Source organism: Dinoponera quadriceps, unplaced genomic scaffold (genome assembly GCF_001313825.1).
Source record: "Dinoponera quadriceps isolate SergipeBrazil2010 unplaced genomic scaffold, ASM131382v1 scaffold558, whole genome shotgun sequence".
Classification (NCBI taxonomy): Eukaryota; Metazoa; Arthropoda; class Insecta; order Hymenoptera; family Formicidae; genus Dinoponera; species Dinoponera quadriceps.
The window spans coordinates 417,475-438,726 of record NW_014554665.1 but is presented as its reverse complement, the minus strand read 5'-3'; the positions used below and the strand labels follow the sequence as shown (position 1 = coordinate 438,726).

Sequence of the window (21,252 nt, the reverse complement as noted above, 5' to 3'; positions counted from 1 at the left end):
CCCCCCCGAATTAATCAGTGTGAGAAATATGATTCGCCGGGAAAAGAAAATCCTATCGCTTACTTGTGAAATCTCCTAGATTTAGTTTGAAATTAAAAGCCAAGTGTATTAGATAGACTCTCTTGTCATTCGGGATGATATCGTATTAGAATAACATACAAGAGAACGATTAAATTATACAAAAGAGAAGCACAAACAATCGTCACGAAATGAAGCGAAGTCGATAGATATCAGAATAAAGTGTAATGTTGTTTCCATTCGCTCAGTTAAACAATCTTTAGTAAGAAAGCAATAGATGGACTTACCCATTCTGAGACAGACGGAACAATTTACGAGACAAGTCGATTCGCAAATGGTCTCACGTAGAACCGGATATCGAACGTAAAACTTGCGGTCTTCGGGTTCTAACGACAACTGAATTTAAGGAGCCCCGACGCTGTCGAAGAGTTCTTCAAGAGCGAATATACCCCCGCCTCCACCACCACGACCGCCGCCACCACCACCGAGCAGGACGATCTTTAAGGACCTCGAGCCACTCAACGACAAACAAATGCAAAAGCTGGAGGTATTGAAGTCCAGGCCCAGGAAGCGGCCTGATTGGGCATGCATGATGAAGGAAGTGGAAAGCGGCAAAACTCTTAGGCATGTTAAGTGCAATGACAGAAGCGCTCCTCTCATCGAAAGGGTCAACAAAGTAAAGGCTGATCCAGCAGGTGATCGTCGCACTCTCTTCGACCCTCGTGGAATCCCGCTTGGGCCAAACCTTCCTCCTTTGCAGACCGATATTCCCCGCCTTTAGAACGGTCAGGGGACCGCCCTATTTTCCCAATTTTTGGGGAAAGCTTCCCCCTCCCCTAGTCGTGAGTTTTACGAGTCAGCACAGTCACGCACGTTTTTTGGTGATAATAATGACAATGCGGCACGATCGATTAAATCGACACGAGAGTTTCGATTAATGAACACGTACATAATCGCGCGTCTCTCGTTTGTAACGCAAATAGCCAGCACTATTGTTCTGTCGCTAGCTTCCTTCCCCTGGCCCGAAATCAACATCCCCCCCCCCCGATAGGCGAGCCGGCCTATCTATTGTTAAACTGTTAAACTAATTAAATTGTTAATTGATTACCGTTGAATTAACTGGTGTCTTCGTGTTTCTCAATGGGTTTACCGACATCCCGCCCTCCCCTGTTCCCCTGTTGCGAGCACCGACTGTGATATCTCCGTTTCCCTGAATCGGCGCGCCCGAATGGAAATGGAGAACGTCTCATCCGGGTGATCCATTGTCGCGCTCATTAAAAATAGGGGAAATGAGGATCAAGCGATGGAATTCTCCGGTTTTGTAGAATATAAATTACAAGTTACATACGACGCCAAACCGAGCAAAGCCGAATCTATCGTGTTTTCGCCGCTGTTATAGCTGCTTATTAATCATTAAATATTGATTGGCCATTGAAGATTTAAGTTGAATGTCCACGAAAACTGTCTGTGAAACGTAACTTTACGACGGCATTTTTGCAACTTGTAAGCGTAAACAGCTCTTCTTGAATTTTTGACGGTCGTGTAATTACATCGCGATCCAGGAACAGTCATATATTTCGTCGCTGAGTCGTGCTATTTATAAATTACATGCACATATCCGTGCTCTCTTCCTTGTAAGACGGCGATGCACGCGTAAGTTTTTACCCTGATCAATTGTCTCCCCCGTTAGGTAATGCCCACTTCGTGTTCGAGTCTGAAAAGTCGAATATGCACAATCAGCTGCTGAAACAGATTCAACAAGGTGTGAAGCTTAAAAGTGTCAAGACGAATGATCGCTCGAGGCCAGTATTGGAGGGTCTTCGGAAATTTCGACGGCAGTTAACTATCGAGGAGCAAATACAAAAGGCGGAAGAATCGCCGGTGGAAGACGCGATACAAGACGAGATGGATGATATAGACGCTGTCAGGGATGATTTGCAGAGCACAAAGCAGATGCTGGCGTTAGAATTGAGAAACAAAGAGGTTTTGGAGCGAGACAATAAACGCCTGCAGGTAAAATGGTATTTTTATCATCCTTTCGTACATGAAATGGTTAGGGAAATAACTGAATTTACATTACTAATGTTAATCCTTCGTCAAAATATTTGTTAATGCTTTTGCATTGACAGTATCTGTCAATGTCATATTCAGCATTGAACATCCCGTTACGTAATCTACGTCATTTACGGAGAAAGAGAAAGTTTTCGAAAATTCTCACTGAACCAGATTATATTTATTTTTGACTTCGTCTTTGTTTCGCTTCGTATCCTTGCGTTATTATCTGTCTTACAGTTTCTCCTTTTAACTTTTGACGTTTTCACAGCATTGTTTCGAGTCGTTTGTCTCTCTGAAGAAGTGAACTGAAATGATTAGGGATATATATGACAGCCAAAACTTTCTTCTATTTTCAAAACAAATCTATTTTATATAATTATGTAAAAAAAAATCCTCCATAATAAATCATGATAATAAATGTGTTAAATACTATTCAGATATTGATACATTAATTTTAATTTGAAAGATCAAATCACGGCCACAGAAGGCTAATAAAACGAAATAAAAGATATATTCGTCTCAAATTACATTTATTTATCGTATCTTTGAAAATTCAGGCATCAATTAAGCTTTTGTATAATCAAAGAAAATCAACGAGAAAATCAGTCAGCGAATAATTATCTCAGCTTACTAGCATTTATATTTAACTTGTAACATGACTTAGTTTCACGGATAATATCTCGCGCATGATAACTTATTGAATATTTTAATCGGCTTACAATACATAGGCTAGAATTTTGAATCTCGAATCAGAAGTGGATCGTATGAAATCCCAAAAGAGCGTTCAGGAGAATAAACAACAAGATGAAAAACTTACGGAATCTTTGAGGCAAGAAGTGCAACAAGCGAGGAAAGATGTGGAAAAGGCCGAGAAGGAATACGCCGTCGCTGCTGAGGAAAGAGATAAAACCAAAAGCGAATTGGAAGAAATTAAAAGAATGTATGCAGCGTTGGAAAAACGCATGAAAGCTGGTATGTAATTAAGGCGTTCGTCTTGGTAGAAGCTAACAATATTTTTGAACTAACGATCAATCGCTTTCTTGCATCTTTTTAACCAGCTTGAATTTTTAAGCAAAATGCTATTAATTAGTTCACTCTAATTGTGTTTGTTTTATATATTTGCACTATAGATTTCATATATATTCTTCATTCGTGTATATTATTAAAATACACGATATTATATTAGTTAATATAGATACACGCGTTGTATTTTACATAGAAGTAAATGCTAGGATAAAAAAAATAAAAATTTTCGTTGTGATAATTTTGATTTTCTATATTAAATAGCTGGAATAAATATTGAATTTCAGTTTGGAGAAAATAGTGTTCATTTGAAAAAAAAATGATTAACATGGGCAATGACCCAAGTAGCAAGCACACGTTATTTTGATGTCAAATGTTCGTACAGCGAATGACGTTCAGCGATTAAAAATGACAATTGATGATCAAATTTGAATTTAACCAAATTTGTTAATCCAAAAAACTTTTTCTGTGTGCACAGCTCATGAAAAACATGTCAAAATACGGTGACAAAATACGGCTTTTGGTGACAATTTTTTTTGACATTAGACCGTCATTTTTACGACTTGGAAAAGGTCAAATAGTGTCGTCAATAAAATAGAAGACCAAAATCTCAAAGGGAAGAGAAGTCATAAAAATGACAGTCTAATGTCACAAAAAGTTGTCACAAAAACCCGTACTTTGTCATCGTATTTTGATATGTTTTTCATGAGCTGTACAAAAGGTGTCAAAAGGTTAAACTTGCTATATGGAGACACAGCTCTAATAGAATTAAAATAAAACACGTTTGTTTCACGCTTTCTAACGTCGCTTCTTTCTTGCTTTGTTTCTTTTCATTTCACTTAACAGAAGAAAAGCTTGCACCGATCGAGACTGAGCCAATTGTTGAGCTAACGGAAGATTGGAAAGACACGGGATACGCGATGTACGATGTTACAGGAATGGCACTGGCCGGTTGTCCTAGCGCGAAGGACGTGGTCAGAGTCGCGACGCAGAAAAGTATAGACAAACAGGATCCCAGCGAAAGCGAGGAGGAAGAGGAGAGTACGGAGGAAGAGGAAGAAGAGGAAGATCCGAAAGCCGCCGCGGAGAAACGCGCGCAGAGGGAAATCAAACTCCTCATTTCGAAGATAAAGAGCTTCAAGTGAGTTAAATGCGCGTTTGAATCGCACGAGCGTTCGTATCGATAACGTGTTACAAAGAAAAGAGAAAATGGAGAAACTATGTATTTAATAAATCGTTTGAACAGGGACAAGGCGGTGAACGCTCGGAAAGAGAGGCACGCATTGAAGGAACAAATTAAGCAGCAGCAGAAATTATTGGGGGAGGAAAAGAAGAAGTTCAAGCAGCTGCAGAAGGAGGTGGACAAGATGGCCAAATTAATGTCGGAGGCCGACGAGGAGGAAGAAGAGGAAGAGGAGGAAGAGGAAGAAGAAGAAGAAACGGAATCCGAGGAAGAGTCGGAATCTGAGGAATCCGAAGAAGAAGAGTCCGAATCGGATGACGAGAAGGCACCCTTCGAGCAACGTAAAAATATATTGAATGTAAGCTTATAAGACTCTTACAAAAAATACAACACACGGTTTGACCCACAGAGAGTGAATACGCTATTTCTTTTCTAGAAATGTGTGAAAAAACACGAAGGACGGCTGGCGGCGTTAAAGAAGGGCAATTACTTACTCAAGGCCCAAGTGGACAGGATTAAGGACGACTTGGCAAAACAGCGAGAGGAGAGTATCACCCTACAGGAGGACCTTGATTCTGTTTTAGCGGAACTAGGTTAGAATAACGTAAGGGAAGGATATTTTCCGTGGATGCAGAGATTGTATACATACACATATAAATATTGCATATTGAAATATAGAGTATATTGTACGTAATGAAAAGGAATGATTACACACGCATTACACACTTTCGCTCGAGCAATTTTTACACTAGGAACGTCGTCGTCTATTCATCACAGAAGTATCTACCAACTCTGTCACAAAGCGTATCATACACACACACAATGGGTCCTACTGCACGAAGCATATATCGCGAAGACATTCTCTTTAGTGGCTGCCAAAAAGTTACCTTGACATCGCGACTGCAAAGGTATTATTTGGCGCTAAATATGATCATTCGGTTCTCTTAGCTTCGCGATAATCTCCTTCATAATTTTGCTTTTCTCAATTTCATGATGTTTTGGACACTATTTCCATACAACATTCATGTTATAATCGCCTTACATTTTTTATCACGCATCGCATAATTAGAAGATATTGCGTTCAGCGTTAAATATAAAATATGAGCACGGGTCGAAAGCTTTTGGCCCGCGAAAGACTGATGATTTGGAAAGCCGAGTAGAGTTTCGTGGAATAGGACTGTCGCACTTTGCAATTCAAAGATATACTAACTGACAAATGATATTTTCTCTAACAACTGTAATGAAAGGAAAAAGAAAATTTACGTTTGCACACGGATATATACGTATATATACGACAAGCGTGTATATATATATACATACACAGAACATCTTCGAGCAAATTCTCCTACAGTGAGTTTATAATTTGCAACGGACGTCTTTCACCACGGAATATCATATGTTCGTCGTGTGAAACGATAAAAACACTGAAAATCTCTTCACGGAATAATCCGGTTCACAGCCATGATGCACAGAAAACGTAAGCGATAAAAAAATTGACCAATCACAATCGATTCCCAGTAACACCAAACTAGCAGTAACATAATATCAATTTCCCATTCAACAATGCAAATGCAATATAACACATATATTATATATACGTGTTACATTGCATTTACATTGTTATTTTTACGTATATTATGCATTGTTATGTATATTATGTAACAGTTTTATTGTTGAGTGGAAAATAATAACATTGATGTTATGTTACTGGTAGTTGATGTTTACTGGGTTATCCTTCGAGCATAAGGAGAAGAATAGACAAAATTTTCTTACTGCTTAAGTTTTGAAGGAATGTATATAATAGCTATAAAGTATAGCTATTATATACATTCATACAGTAAGACATAAGTAGTAAATTAATTGACCAATTAGATTCTTATAGTCCAAGAATAATCCACGCGACTATGCTTGATCAATTAGCTTACTGCTTATTTACTGCATATTTACAGCTATCGTAAACGGTTCTCTACTGTTTGCGCTTCATTGTGTGCACACTTTTGTTCACAGCGCGAGCGTGTCCGCAAAGTGAACGACCGTTTTTACCGGTAGTCGACACGTGATCGATGTTCGGTCGCATTTTGAACAAAAGCCGGTAAGAAGTATTTGATATTCCTCGACGGAAAAATTATTTGTTTCCTTCTTTTATCTGTTTCCTCTCCTTTTTTCTTCGCTATCAAAATGTAAGATATTTTTTAATAAAGGATCGTTAGTCGAGCCAAAGTGCTCTCCTAATGATAGGTTCTTGATGAAAATCAATGGTCTTACGTGAATAAAACTGCTTGATGAAAATGATCGATGATCTCAGAAGGCGAAATGGATCGATCTTTCAATTCTGTCAAGCACAAGTGGAATCACGTTATTCCGGCTTACTCTGCTCAGTGCACGATGTAAACAAATGACACGTGCTAATCACAATGACAGGCGTTGTGTACTTCTCCAAGCGATTTCTATGGTAACGTAAGAATTGGATCAGGTTAGAACGCTTTTAATTTATGGAAATATTATTCGAGGAACGAACGAAAAAGTCCCTAGCCGATGAATCGATATCGAATCGCAATTTGATACTTCGATATAAAGAATGCACGATTACTTTTACTGTATTATTTACATATATGTTACACGTATATGTAAATAATACAGTTTGCAGTATATTTTGAAACAATATATATATATATATTTTTTTTTACGGAGTTTTCTATTCTCCAAGAAAATCTAATATATATTTACTTTATTTTAAAATATACTACGTACTTTGCAGTATATTTTAAAGCAAGGTAAATATATATGTATATTAGAGTTTTTTGGAGAATAGAAAAGAAAAAAATACACGTATATATGAGAAAATCTTTTTAAATCTTACCTCGTGTTAGCTCGTTGTAAAATTTAAAAGAACATTCACTACGTGTACGAAATGAAAAAAAAGTACGTTCAGGCGTTTAAGAGAAAAAGGAAAACCCTGAAATCCTGAAGAAGGTAATTACAAGTCAGCAAAAACTAACCGATCTGAGGAGGTAGCTGTAAAAATAAAATATAGCGTTTAGTAAAAATCGAGTAGATTAAATCACTGCATTTCAAATTAAGAGATGCTTTCTTTTCGTTTCAGAAAAAATTTTATCCACGTTGGATGATTCCGAATAAATTTTCAAATAAATAATCGCACAAGTATTGGACATCCGCTTTAACGGACATCATCTATTACATGTTACTTATTGTTTCGTTAAAATGAGCATATGTTTCTCTTATAAATGCAATAAAATGTTAATATTAAAGAATCTTACAGAAAAAGTAAACGTCGATTGATAAAATGTACAACGAAATAAACATATTAACAACTATAATTTTCAAAACGGAACTTAACAAGGTTTTATCGCGAGACATTCCATATTACATTCAGAATGTATAAAGCCCCAGATAGCATGATGAATCTTTCAAATGTTCCTAAAGTTTTCTCCTTTCCTGAATTCTTTAGAAATTCATAAAAGGATATTATAAGAATAATCCAAGAAGTTACATGCATTATGATTGGAATTCCTAAGAACTTTTTGGAGTATTCATATTGAATTACTTCATATCAATAGGTATATACTTTATGAATTCAAAAGAAATAGTATTTATGAACAGAAAGAAGAATATAAAATACTCAATAAACACTAACTCTGAAAGTAACGTTACATCAATATTATAATTTGCTGTTCAATAACTGTACCGTTCAATAACTGTTATGTATATGTATTATATGTAACATTTATACTGTTGAGTGGGAAATTATAATATTAATGTAATGTTATTGTGTTAATTGGTGCTTGGTGAGAAACAGTTCTCTTCCAACTGAAATAATTCAAATACATTTAGTTTCCAACTACATAAGAAGAGAAAAGAATTCAAAATTACACATGAATCAAATAAAATAAAGAAAAAATTATACGCGGTCACATTTTTAGGTTATAAAGTAGCAATTTGTAATATAAGCCAAATTCCATCATATTTTCACGATTTAAGGATCCTGAGTAGTCTATACGTATTCTATACGTTCAAATAAAAGAATATTTAAAATAACATTCGTGATTGATTCAGCACACTTGTAAAATTATCCGAACACTTCTTTTACTCGAATAAGCGATAAATAATCGGAAAATTAACATTAATAAAATTTTGAGAAAAGAGGTTAAAGAAGAAGGTTGTGTGCCAAATTAATTTTGCGGCTATTTATTAATTGTTCGAGTAACAGAAAAATGTTCGGTAACAATTTTACACGTATGTTAAATCGATCACAAGTATCATTTTGTGGATATACTTTTTTATTCGAACATATAACGCAAGAATTCTTGGTATGCGTTTTTTCGCTTCTGACGTTATCAAACAGCTGTAAAGAGGAATTAGCATTCTTAAAATTAATTCTTTATGAACTTCTATTTACCTTTGTGCTACCTGAATAGTATTCTCGTAACTTTTCAAACATTGTTTTAGTTAACAATGGGAAGAATAGAAAGAACGCAATGGGGAGAATTATCCCAGTAAGCAAAAAATTATTAACACAACATTACTACAATGATACTTTATAATATGTAACGTTTTCAAATATGTACTCCTTAATGTTGCATACAACGTTATTGTTAATAATATTTGAGCTAAACAATAATGTTTCTACACTATGATTTCAATATTTAAAGATATTATATAATCAAGTAACAATTTAAAAACATTTATAAAATATTATGTTAAAATGTTTATAAAATTCATATAAAATCAATGTTTCAAAAGATTGATTTAAAGTTTCTCGTTTACTGGGATTGCTCGGAATAATAGGAATAATAGATGTAGTCCGGTATTCGTCTCCAATGCGCAATTGCTGTCATAATGCAAAATTCTTGCATTCGAATTTCATTCATAGCTTTTCTCTGATGTGATATCGTATTTTTCTTCTATTCTATTCGGTACTATATATAGAAGCGAAATATATAAATCTGTTCTTACATTATTTTTCTTACATTAAAACAAAAACAAACCCTTTTGCTTTTGTTCATATTTGATACATTTGTGAAGCATGTCGAACTTCGTTTTTTCAGTTCGCATGTTAATAATGAAGCTTTACAATCTTTATGTTGCCAAGTGTTCATTTTCGTTGAAAACGTAGGTCATGCATAGATTGAGTTATATTAATAGAAAAATCAATAGTTTGTAACATCTGAAATTAGCTATACATTCAGTTACTAAAAGACTCGAGTATCTGGATAGTCGAAATTGACAGCACTAGTATATATCCATTTATAGAAAACTTATCGAAGTAAAACCTTTTTTGATATATCCTGCCAGTTCACACACCCTCATATTTTGCAATATTATTAAATTTTAATGTTAGAGCAAGAAAAAAAATTTAACGCCAAAATTCAAACGTTTTATTCAAACGTCGTAATTCAATCCAATTTTACAAATGAAGAAGTAACGAAACTGATTAGAACGAGAACTTTACACAGAAAAATAAGATCTATTTTTTTAGCTGCATTTTTTCTAATCCTTCCTCTTCCTTCTTTCTTCCTTTAAACGATATTAATAGTTAATATTGCAGAAGAAATATACTACAGTATTAAAGAGTAAATATATCTATACATGTATAATTCGACAAGGTGCATAATAGCACTTGAGAACTTACTGATATAATTATCTTACAGTAAAATTGTGCATATAGAATAATTCGAGGAGGAGGAGAGGAAACTAGAAGGAACATGAAGGAGAACAGAAAACTGAAACGTGTGTTTATATAAAAAAGCAGGTATATGTACATAACCGCTTACACAAAATGTTTTACGTCGCCTACGAAATGCAGCTTAGGTCGAAAGTTAAAATTCGAAACATGTACATGCTGTCTTCGTGCGACATTTAGAGATCACCTAACTAACATTGCGAAATGGTACAATCGTGTGTATGTGTGTGTGTATGTATGTGTGTGTGTGTATATATATATATATATTTTATTTATTTATTTATAATTGGCGCGCGTTTATGGATAAATTGTATGTGTGTGTGGTCTCAGGCAGCTTTCTCATTTTTACAGTTGAGATATTCTCTCGTTTAGGATTTGTTCGGGTTTCATGTAAATAAATACTAACTTTCCTCGCACGTGCACACGCGCTCACACATTTTCAATTTCCACAACCTATGCGAAAAATACTGTCTTCGGTCAACAATGATTCAATATAGAGTTCTTATACTGTACCTTTTCGTACATCATGACAGATACTCTCTGTCGGATCTTGATGAACACGACTCTGTCTTAGCAACCTGACTAAAGCTTGCGCTAGATAAATAAAAAAGAAGGAATAAAATAATATGAACAATGATTTCTTCATGAAATAGAATACAAATTACAATTGTTGGAAGTGATACGTTTAAAAGAAGCGATGTATTTTCATTCGGCGTTATTTTTTTTTCGCAATGTTTATAAGATGACCAACGAAATTGAAGTTTACGCAATATAAAAGGCAGAAACCACTTTTAGTATTATAGCGGAAAATATTTAGTATGAAATGTTGCATAACTTAAAAGAATCTTACAGTTCAATCAGTCAAACATATAAGCTTCCGCAATCAAAACGAAAAAAATAAGAAGTCGCGAAAAAATCGTCTTCGCCAAGATCGCGTTTGGCCTCGTATCAGTAAAGGATGTGTGTCGCCGCAATAGAAATCTTATGCTAGTCAGGTCCTTCCTGTCGCATCATATAATGATGCACGTCATGTACAGATTTCTCTTGTGTAAAATAAATCCTCCCTAGTCGCAAGTATTTTGTTCGCAATTACAGTTCGTTCGCGAACGATGGTTTCTACGTACGTTAACAGAACCGGATTGCACTGAACAATAATACGCGCGAGCACCACGTGAGGCCTTTTCATAGTATTATAGCTTCAATTTCGGATATCTTCCTCTTCTTCTCTTCTACCAACTTTACGTCCGTCACGTGTAGATTATGTTCGCTTTTTGCCGCAAATCTGATGACAGCCTGCGTCGATACTTGCGTGGTGTGTCGTAAATCTAAATGTTTCAATGCCTTGCATTGCTCCAAGTGATCTAAGGTGGTTTCGGTGAGTAGTCTGCAGCTGGCTAGGTTTAATGACATCAAATTTGGTAGCTTCTGCGTTGCTAGTTGAGCCACACCCATGTCAGTGAGTCTGCCGCACGAAGACAAATCTAAACTTTCTAGGCACGACAAGTGCTCGACTATGTATCTGGCTCCAAGATCAGTAATATCGCATCCGGCCAAGAACAAATATTTGAGGTGCTTCAATCGCGACGTCTTATCGATAAGACCAGGTCGCGAATCCGTCGGTGGGCTCAGAACTTCATTTAGATTGACGTCATTTAATCCGGTAACGTAACTCAGATCCAGCATCGTCAGAGGGGGACAGCAGCAAGTTCTCAGGCCGCAAACTGCTGCCCAAGTGCAACCTTGAAGAGATAATGTTCGTAATTGCGGTAATCTAGTCAACAACCAAACCAGCTGTTTTTTGTTGATATTGGTCCAATCGAGCTTAAGATTTTCCGGTTGTCTGCGTACGATGAAGGTCAAATGCGAAGGCTCCAGGCAGATGTGCGACATATCAAGTTTCTTCCATAAACTGGGATCTATGCAATATCTCGCCCAGGTACGACAGACCAAGGCACAATGAAACAGCTCTCTTACGCTAAGGTATCGGAGAACCGACAGCATCACCGTCTTGTCGTACGCTAGATTTGACTCATCTTCATCCGATCTTGGAATAGGTGGTGGTGGGGCAGGTCTAACCACCACGTGTGGCCTGATCAGATTTCTGCTGGTTCCGGCAATCAATTGCATTGCTAAGTGGTTACGCATAATTGTTCTTCGTTCATTATCAGCTGCTTCTGCGGGCGAGTCGTTTATCTGAAGCAGGCACAACGTGGAATTTACATGTCAACACAATGATATAGTGCAACTAGAGGCTAGAAATTAACCCTTATGAACAAGCCTCTATTTATATGTAAATTCCACGTTAATATTGTTGCAATGTAGTTCGAAGCTACACTGTGGAAGTAGTACCTCGAGATCTATTTGTAAATATACAACATCGGGAACAAGTAAACGAGTTATTTGATCAAAAGTGCAACTTTTTCTGTGAAAACTGCAGATTTTTCTGTAAAAAGAGTTCATTTACCTCCTCCAACCGTGGTTGTTTATTCGGCGTTGTAGTGTCAGAATCCGAAGTGGGTGCTGAGGATCCTGCGCTCGATATCGATAGCTTCCGCGAGCGAGATTTCTGTTGACGCGGCCGGTATTCAAGATTTCGACCTCGCTCGCAACACTGAGGGCATTCCCAACTATTTGGCACGTCATCATTAACTGTTGTTATTTCATCGTAATTCAAACCTATACATTCCGGATGTACGATGTCGAAGCATATCGAACATTCCATTAACTTCGACGGTATATTGGGAATTGGTTTACCTGCAATGATCATTCTGGATATTCGCGCTATTTGCAATTACGCCCCGCGATAACACTTAATCATAATATCGTTAATCGAGATAATTACAATCTAACATTTGTAACATGACATTCTAATTCGAAATTATTACAAGTCTGTCTAATCCAGTTGTTTCAAGTTCGTTTTACAGTATGAAACAAACAATGAAGATTATTGTGCCAACAGCTGTTGGTAGTGTGATAACGTGGTTTTCAAATTTCTTCTGTAGCCGAAGTAATAAATCACTTAGTTACAAGACTGCATTCTAAATTTAAGTTTTTAATTCGTATTTATGTATTGAATAATAGTCAATTAAGAAAATAACATAATTTTTCATGCAGTTGTGTGCCAAAATTTTAAACTGAGAAATACAAATGTTTTATCACTGAATAAAACTGAAGATTGTTTTGAACAGAATTAATAGCTAGAGATATCTGTGTGATTTTCTACTCAAAAGTCGTACTGTACGAAACAAAGTAGAAATGAAAGATATTCAAGCAATGATTTGTTTAATTCGCTACAAGTTGTGCACATACCCATCAACGGTGCCGGTGGTTGTTTCCAGCCATCCAATTGACAGATTTTACAGGCTGACGTAACTGGTAACATGGGCCTGAGGCATTGGCGCATCAGACAGGTTTGTTTGGCGCGACCAGTTCCACCGAATTTTACCATGTCCTGACAATAGACGCATTCCCGACAATCCTGTCTGGTGCAAGCTTCACACTTTTTACATCTGGTACGCCTTCTACGCGGAAACGCTCTTTCGGACTTCTCCGATGGAAGTCTTGGTATCTTCACGAAACCTTTTCGCGCCACTCTCAATCGTTCCTGTAATGCGATAAAACAACAAGAATAAAATTGACAAACCCAAATTTATCGTAGTGTAGTTCTTCAAGTGATAGATATACCCTGTCGGCGATAGTGAGCGGCGGTGGCGGTGGCAATACGGCATATCCCGTTATTGCAGCTTCAGAATTGTCATGCCGATGTTGCTCCACTAAACAGCGTACATCGTGAATCAAGGCAACTGGATCACGAATAAGTTCTGGCACGTTTTTCTTCGTCGACGGCAAAGAATGTAGATACATAACTATTGCTTTCAAACCATGTAACTCAAACGGAGTGATGTGTATGTGCTGATGCTGCGGTGGAATTGAATGCTGCTTCTGCGATTCGGCTATTTCTAAGTGACTCCTGCCCAAAAGTACATGTACGTATCGTTCAAGAACATACCTGTAAAAAGTATAAATAATATCATATATATGTATATAATATTCTATCTATTGTACTTAATAAAATTATATAAAATCTGTATTTCTTAAAAAATCTTATATACTTAATACATGCTTTTTCTCTTGACTCAGAATTGATTATCACATGACTCGTAATAGGGNTATATATATATATATATATATATTCTAAAATATAAAATATACCATTAACTCACCATAACATTTCTGTGAAGAATGGATACCGGAACTTCTGTGGCACTTTGGTGTGTTCTTCCACTTGTGCCACTTTCAATTGTTTCTCTATACCGAAGCTGTGTAAAAAGTTGCCACCAAAAACTAGAGAATCCTGAGGAGTATATACAGCATGTATCCAACCAGTTGGTATGAACAATGTCATACCAGCTGTTAGACTTATTCTGCCGCATCTGTCTACCATATCACCAAAAAATACATCCGACTGTTTGCCACTTAACACCCACTCCTGGTAGAGCGCCAGGTTCTTCTCAGTCGGTGGAATCAGCCAGAAGATTTTACCACCACGCAAAATATGATACCATACACTAGTGCCACCAAAGTCAACATGGAAATCGGTATAACATCCTTTCACTGACATTAAACAATATTTCTGTACTTTTGGATACATCATATCCTCCAAAAGATTAGTCGATTCCACTTGAGCATCTTTTAAATGTCTTGGCCATACAACATCCACCCAATCAACTTGCCGCACAAGTGCAGGCGATTGGACATAATTCTCTAACTTAGTATGACTAAATTCTAAGGAGATCACATTCAACAGTCGTTCTTTATTGGGATCTTCGTAATACTTTTGCCAATCCTTCATCGTCATATCTTCATTCTTCTGAGTATTAACATCCATCACATCCAGTATTCTCTTAGAACCTTAAGGATTTGAAAATGTTAATATCTCTTCGAGTAAAGCATTTTTTTTTCTCCTATACTTGAAACTTACCAACACAAGTTCTAACATCATTAACTGAAAAATTAGCGCTAGGCACACGTAGTCCGAGCCCTGACATTTCCTTGAACAACAATGGTATTTGTAACCCATACTTTTGCAGAAACGCCAAATTCAATTCTGAGCCGTTCATCTCTCGGAAGAGACCGCTGAAGTTGCTCAGATCATATCTTTCACATTCGATTTTCTCATCAAGTTGGAAAGTTCTGCGACCCTCGATCTCTTCGTCGCCTAGGGTCCAGTCGTCGGTGTAGAGCTTCTTGGTTCTTTCACGCTGTAAATAAAATTAGGAGATCAAGAATAATGCCGACTCGGAGATCCTTCGGCGCGACGAAACGGTGACGTCAATGTGAGATGACCGTAGCCGTCATTATCGCCGCCGCCGTCGTCGTCATCGTCGTCGGCGAACACGCGGTCAGTTTGTTTACCAATTGCCGCCTCTTCGGCAACGCAGAGGACTCATCGGCCATTGCGAACACGCTGACAGAAACGTATCACCGGTAATTCATGTGGTGGACACACACTGAAACGTTGTCGTGCGAAAGTAAATCGAAACCTAACTGATCTTTTTGTTTAACGGCTCGGTGGCTCGTTTATTATTTACATTTCGCACACAATATATCCGTAATGTCGATCACGCACGTTCCACGCACGATCGCACTCCCGCGACGAGATGCGACAAAACGGCACGTAGCGCGTACAAATGTAGACTGCGCCCTCTTGAGGAAATTTTCAAGAGAACATGGAAGGATAGCTATAGTCTATCTTCTAATGTCTACTGCTATGCTATCTCCGTCGCGCTAAGGGGAAAGAAAGACCCAAAAGTCAAGCTGGACAAAGATAGATCGGCCGTGGCCATCTCTGTCTTAACAGTTTCCACGATCTTCACGTCTTCGCGGCTTTTTCCTGCCGGCCGAAAGCTATTAACCCGCGCGCGCCAAAGTTGAATTTCACACACACACACACCAGACTGAAGGCAATTGTCGTGTATTTGCTACGGTAAAGCCGTTACCGTGAATATTCGAACAATCTCCGACGATTGGACGTTTCGTATCACACCACAGTTGCAATGCAAATGAACGGATCATTATGATTGGACGGTTCGTTGCATCGAACTTTCGATATTTCGAGATTTTCAATTGTTGCAATATTCAGTTACAATGCGGAGCGCGACACCGGTCGTTCGTAGTCGAGAAGTCGCCCCGTGTTTTTCGCGATTTCGACTTGTCGGAGACGAGTCTCGCGCGTGATTCATCATCGTCGGGAGCGCCGAACGTAAATCAAATGCGTTCGTTGCAAAATTTGGTTAAATAGCGGCCGAAGGTGAACGTTTCGCGGGACGATTTGTTGTTAGTGCCGAATGAACATCCTACGTCACGTAATGGCCGTTTGGAGTTCGAATTTTCTTATCGCAACATTTCGCACTTTTCGACTCGCCAAGTAAGAATCTCACACGCGAATTTTCGTCGCCGGGAGTGCCGAATGTGAGTTTCACGCGTTTGTTTGTCTTGGTGCAAGCAAAATATCGTTAAATAGTCGTCGGCAGCAAATATCTCGCAAGATGGGTCGTCGGAAGTGCTGAGTGAAAATCGTTCGTTACGTTCGTAGAAGAAGTTCAGCATTCGAATAGCTGTCCTCTACATTTTCGACTCGCTGAAGAACGAGTTGGTGAGTGTCATTAGAACAAAAATAATAATTGATGATGCTTACGATATTCATAAGTCGTATATATATTTTTCCGTTAAGAAATATTTTATTCATAATCATGTATAAATATATACAGCTATATATAATTATACTAAATTATATCTAATCATGTCTAATCCTAACATAATTATGTATGATTAGTATTAAATAAGTATGAACAAATTTCATACATTCAGATAAATTATATTGTTGAGACAGTCGGTAATATCAATCTTCTCCAATTTTCCCCGACTCCAATGGTAGTCAGGTAATTTTTACCTAGAGTCGACAGTCGGTTCAGTGAATTTTCGCTAGGGGCCACTTGGCCTGCAACGCTTCGAAATTTAGAAATGGCGACTACGATGGAAATCGACGATGATGAGTGCGACTTGCCGACCTCTAGCAGTGGAAAGGGCGAGAAAAAGCGTTTTGAGGTGAAGAAGGTAAGCGAAAATACGTGGATTGATTATACGAAACTGATCGTACTTGCGGCCGCTTCTCGACATACAATCGTCACTTTCCTAACCTTACTTACGTTTGTCATGTTTTCTGCATATTCTGCCTTTATATGTTCATGCATTTATAATAATTCCTGCAATTTGATATTCACTTTTGTTTCAGTGGAATGCAGTGGCACTGTGGGCATGGGGTAAGAAAGTCAATTATTGGAATTATAAAACTTAATATAACGCAATATAGTGCAAGCTATAGTTTCTCATATATTGTCTTTCAGATATTGTTGTGGACAATTGTGCTATTTGCCGTAACCACATCATGGATCTGTGCATTGAGTGTCAAGCAAATCAGGCTTCTGCAACAAGCGAGGAGTGCACGGTAGCTTGGGGTGTATGCAACGTATGTCTAGTATTAATATGTTGATGCTAATATTATTATAATTGCTATTAATAATGCAAGTAATTAATTAATTAATTAATTAATTCTGTAACTGTATCTTTTTCCTCAGCATGCCTTTCATTTCCACTGTATCTCACGTTGGCTGAAGACACGGCAAGTGTGTCCACTTGACAATCGCGAGTGGGAATTCCAGAAGTGAGTATATTTTGCTTAATTTATGTGGTAAGATATGCACCGCACATTTATGTATGCAACTTGTATTAGTTTTTAAAATAAATAGTTCTATATATAACAGTTATCAATTTTATTATTTCTGTTTATAGATATGGTCACTAGAATTGGATACATCTAGCTGCACAAGTTTAGCTAGTTATGCAATATGTAATTTTCAAGCAGACTGGGATATTCTTTTTTCATGCACTAAACATTGTTACATTTAAGAATTATGGATATATCTAAGAAAAAAGGAAAATAAAAAATACAGAAGTGGATCAATACTGTCAGATCTACTGTTTTTCTTATAACAGAGAGCAATTAATGAGAAATGTTAAATTAATTTACGGTTATTGTCATTAAATTATATGATTACATAATTCTTATAGGTTGTAAGTCTTATAATAAATAAAATATAGAAAGACAATATAATAAATAAAAGTGATAAGATGTTCGGAGCGATTTATTTATTCACATTGTTTAACTTGACTTTTGAGTTAATCCACGTCCTTCATGGATTTGTTTTTAACATTTCATGAACAAATCCATGAAAGATGCGCTAACTCGATAGACAAATCAAGTATTTATCTACATTAAACTATCTACGAAAGTCTAAATAAATATCTAATTTATTTGTATTACTTTATTTGATGTTATCTTTGTCTTTCCAACTGATTTTTTCAGTTGTGAATTGCATTAAATTTTATAACGCTGCGGAGAGTCATTCAAATTTTTTTGACACAGGTAATTTTTATTTAAATTTAACATTTTACTGGTCATAAAACAAGTTTATCGAACATGTAGAGTAACTATCAAATAGAGAAGCTGAATCCTAACATTTTTTGTTGGGAACGTGTAAGAATTTTTTTATTTAAGTAACCAATCAATAATGGTTAATTACGCATATATAACGTAAAAATATACGTATTTAAATATGTAATAATGATAAACATGCTATGTATCAACGTTGCGCGTTATTTATTCGTGTGTTTTTTTCTCCATTACGACGAGGAACCTTTTAAACGTAACTTTGATTAATCCGATTATCCGATCTTTCAGAAATTTCGTCTAGTAAAAGTTTCGTCCCGTTCTGGTACAAGGACGGCATGAAGTGAATACGGAAGGGGTGTGGGATGATAGCTACACTCTTTTCACCTCTGATAATCGTGTCCTCTCGCTCGCTATATCTCTATACGATCCTTTTTTTACCCGATAATTTTAATTCGAATACGAACGGATCTAAGCAAAATTTATATCAAATTCTTCGTAGAATTGAAATTTTTTAAATTTTAAGCGGATTTTTATCTTCGTCCCGTTAATGTAACCTACATACATAATTCACATACTTCTCATGGCTTTGCTTAAATGAAACATCGTACGTCACTTGATATGATCCGCCATAAGCCATATTAATAGCAATGACATTTATTTAACATAGTTCGGTGTATATACGTCTTCATTGCGCTCAAGGCGATTCCGCAAATCCGCGCCGATGCGGATACGTAGCTCCTTAACGAGATATAACGGGCGCCCATCGTCGTCGTCCGTGACGTCACGTCACGAGGTCGATCGATCGCACCGAGATCATCTCTCGAATCCCTTTTCCAGTTCTAGGGCATTCAGGAGGAGACTGGCATACAGTAGGCAATACTTATCAGGCGGCCCGGAACCGGCTAGGTCCCGACGAGCCGGCTTCTAATCTGGGCATACAGCGAAAATTACATCTTCTCTCGGTGAGGCGGGGGAGAGAAGTGGGAGAGCAGCCGGTCGACATCCGCCTAGAGAGAGCAACGGTAAGCTTCTTCCATCTCGATTCTTGCTGCCTGCCGTCTGCCTCTAGATCTCGCGTCTTATTCGGAGGATTCGCGCGCAGGATGAAAACAAAAAGAGAGAGAGAGGGTAAGGAAGGGAGGGGGGATGATAGAAAGACACAGCCCGCGCACCTGCTCTAAGAAGGCTTATGAATAGTCAGGCGTGGGAAGGGGGCACGGGGGCGAGATCGGGGCGTTCGCACCCTTTCGAGAAAGGGGAATCGATGATGAACGCGTGGATGAACCTGGTAGGTTAATGGGACCGATGATCGGATGGACCTTATACTAGTTTATGTCAGAGTTCGAACTAATTAGCGTTAAGAGCGAGGTATGAAATATGTTTTTTTCCTAGGTGTTTAGACGGATAAAGCGACATTATCGTGAATACTTCAAAGAGTTATTTCTAAGAATTTTTATTCAAACGACTGAATTCTTCGACTGCGTCAAGATCAAAGAATGAAATGCAGACAGATATGATCCACATCGATATCGACGTCGAAGATTTCTATAGAGCAGGGACGCGCAGCGTATTACCTTCATATATTTCGACGAGATGCAACATTCTTTGATCATTCGACATCGCGATTCTTGTCATTGCGTTAATAAAATGAACGAGCTTATGCTATTATAACGTAATTAATGTAATTATAAGCTTCATTAATTTTCCGTTAACTGCATTTTCGTACACAGCACTCGGTTAGATTTGACGTGTCTAAAAATATGGCATAATTATGGGATGAAATTTCCTCATTTCGCGACAAAAGCTACTCTTTATATTATGGTAACATTAAAAACGATAAAATTTGTTTTTGTCCTTAGGATTAAATAGATATTTAATTATAACTTTCATTAAACTTTATTCCTTTTAGAATAAAAATAGCTCCGTCGCACAATAAAATTAACTCCGTCAAAAAAATAGAAAAGGAAAGTATCGATACGATAAAAAATTCCCACACTCGTAGGATCAAGCTTTGTCTCGTGGCGCACAAGCGTCTGCACCTGGTCTCTGATCTCGTCGCTACAGTTTCTTGTTGCTCCGCGCGGAATTTGCGAGTTTCAAGTGTAAAAACGCTTCCTCTGAACGCGGCTACGGCGCGCCGAGAGGAGCATCACGTCGGAACAGCGTCGATTTTTCGGCTCCGCGGATCTCGCTTGTCACAGCTCGTCGCGGCAGGTGCGTACACTCGCCCGTAATATTTACCTGGGCGCGAGAGATGGGATATAAATACGATTTTCATCCTCGACGACGACAGCGAGGGCGTTAGGGACGACGGGAGGACGAAGGGTGGTGCGGAGGAAAGGTTGATAGGGGGAGTAGGTCGATGGCGCGGGGTGCGGGGTTTAGCGAAGGCCTCATTTCCGGCGGAAACAGAGGTTCTCTCACCCCTGATAAAAGCCACCTCTGTCCCGTCACCTCTCTTTGCTCGCCCTCCTTGTTTCAGTCCGACGACGGCGACGGCAAAGGCCAATCGAATTAAATACATTCCCGAGGATCGCCCAATCCGACGGTGCCTCCCTCCGCGGTTTTTGTCTCGCGGTACGTCTGTCTCAACGTGAACACCGTTCGTCCCTACTTCCCTTTAAATCTTAGTGTAAATCTACTTTCTAGAGGTAAATTTACTCAGGAAAGCCGGTTAAGGCTGTTAAGCTGTCGTCACTGCACTACACCTGAAGCCCGCTTCACCGAAATCCTTTAAGTTTCACTGTTACATAGTCCCGT

General features: G+C 37.9%; 3 protein-coding genes across 5 annotated transcripts in view; 2 read left to right on the top strand and 1 right to left on the bottom strand.

Moving 5' to 3' along the window:
• LOC106740690 (golgin subfamily A member 6-like protein 22) overlaps positions 1-6,535 on the top strand; it is an 11,143-nt gene extending 4,608 nt beyond the window's left edge. The window contains exons 3-8 of one of the 2 annotated variants that reach the window (XM_014611970.1): positions 426-713; positions 1,709-2,031; positions 2,802-3,045; positions 3,943-4,237; positions 4,343-4,637; positions 4,716-6,535. In XM_014611970.1, the coding sequence (XP_014467456.1) occupies positions 426-713; positions 1,709-2,031; positions 2,802-3,045; positions 3,943-4,237; positions 4,343-4,637; positions 4,716-4,877 (1,607 nt within the window). In that variant the 3' untranslated portion in view covers positions 4,878-6,535. The remainder of the gene's footprint in view (positions 1-425; positions 714-1,708; positions 2,032-2,801; positions 3,046-3,942; positions 4,238-4,342; positions 4,638-4,715) is intronic. The other variant, XM_014611971.1, reaches the window with a different exon arrangement.
• Positions 6,536-10,030: 3,495 nt separating this feature from the next.
• LOC106740689 (jmjC domain-containing histone demethylation protein 1-like) lies at positions 10,031-15,656 on the bottom strand. Of its 2 annotated transcripts, XM_014611969.1 has the most exons (8): positions 15,572-15,638; positions 15,396-15,490; positions 14,962-15,241; positions 14,204-14,891; positions 13,665-13,989; positions 13,290-13,584; positions 12,445-12,734; positions 10,031-12,173 (listed from the first exon to the last, which is right to left on the bottom strand). In XM_014611969.1, exons 2-8 carry the CDS (start codon positions 15,435-15,437, stop codon positions 11,163-11,165), a joined length of 2,931 nt encoding a protein of 976 aa, XP_014467455.1. In that variant the 5' UTR covers positions 15,438-15,490; positions 15,572-15,638; the 3' UTR covers positions 10,031-11,162. The 2 variants fall into 2 exon arrangements, with proteins under 2 accessions (XP_014467455.1, XP_014467453.1); XM_014611967.1 differs by having other exon boundaries at positions 15,396-15,656.
• Positions 15,657-16,965: 1,309 nt separating this feature from the next.
• Positions 16,966-18,011, top strand: LOC106740675 (RING-box protein 1A). Its single transcript, XM_014611942.1, has 5 exons — positions 16,966-17,096; positions 17,275-17,302; positions 17,387-17,508; positions 17,618-17,703; positions 17,832-18,011. The coding sequence occupies exons 1-5, from the start codon at positions 17,004-17,006 to the stop codon at positions 17,842-17,844; spliced, it is 342 nt and encodes a 113-aa protein (XP_014467428.1). The 5' UTR covers positions 16,966-17,003; the 3' UTR covers positions 17,845-18,011.
• Positions 18,012-21,252: the final 3,241 nt, after the last annotated feature.

Bases quoted from the DNA above. Each gene is read 5' to 3' on its own strand.
- LOC106740689 (XM_014611967.1), bottom strand. From the start codon at position 15,437: ATGGCCGATGAGTCCTCTGCGTTGCCGAAGAGGCGGCAATTG. The intron at 13,990-14,203 runs GTGAGTTAATGG...TACTTTTTACAG, and splicing joins TTCTTCACAGAAATGTTATG to GTATGTTCTTGAACGATACG. The intron at 12,174-12,444 runs GTAAATGAACTC...TGCCTGCTTCAG, and splicing joins AACAACCACGGTTGGAGGAG to ATAAACGACTCGCCCGCAGA.
- LOC106740675 (XM_014611942.1), top strand. From the start codon at position 17,004: ATGGCGACTACGATGGAAATCGACGATGATGAGTGCGACTTGCCGACC. The intron at 17,303-17,386 runs GTAAGAAAGTCA...ATTGTCTTTCAG, and splicing joins AGTGGCACTGTGGGCATGGG to ATATTGTTGTGGACAATTGT. The intron at 17,509-17,617 runs GTATGTCTAGTA...CTTTTTCCTCAG, and splicing joins TAGCTTGGGGTGTATGCAAC to CATGCCTTTCATTTCCACTG.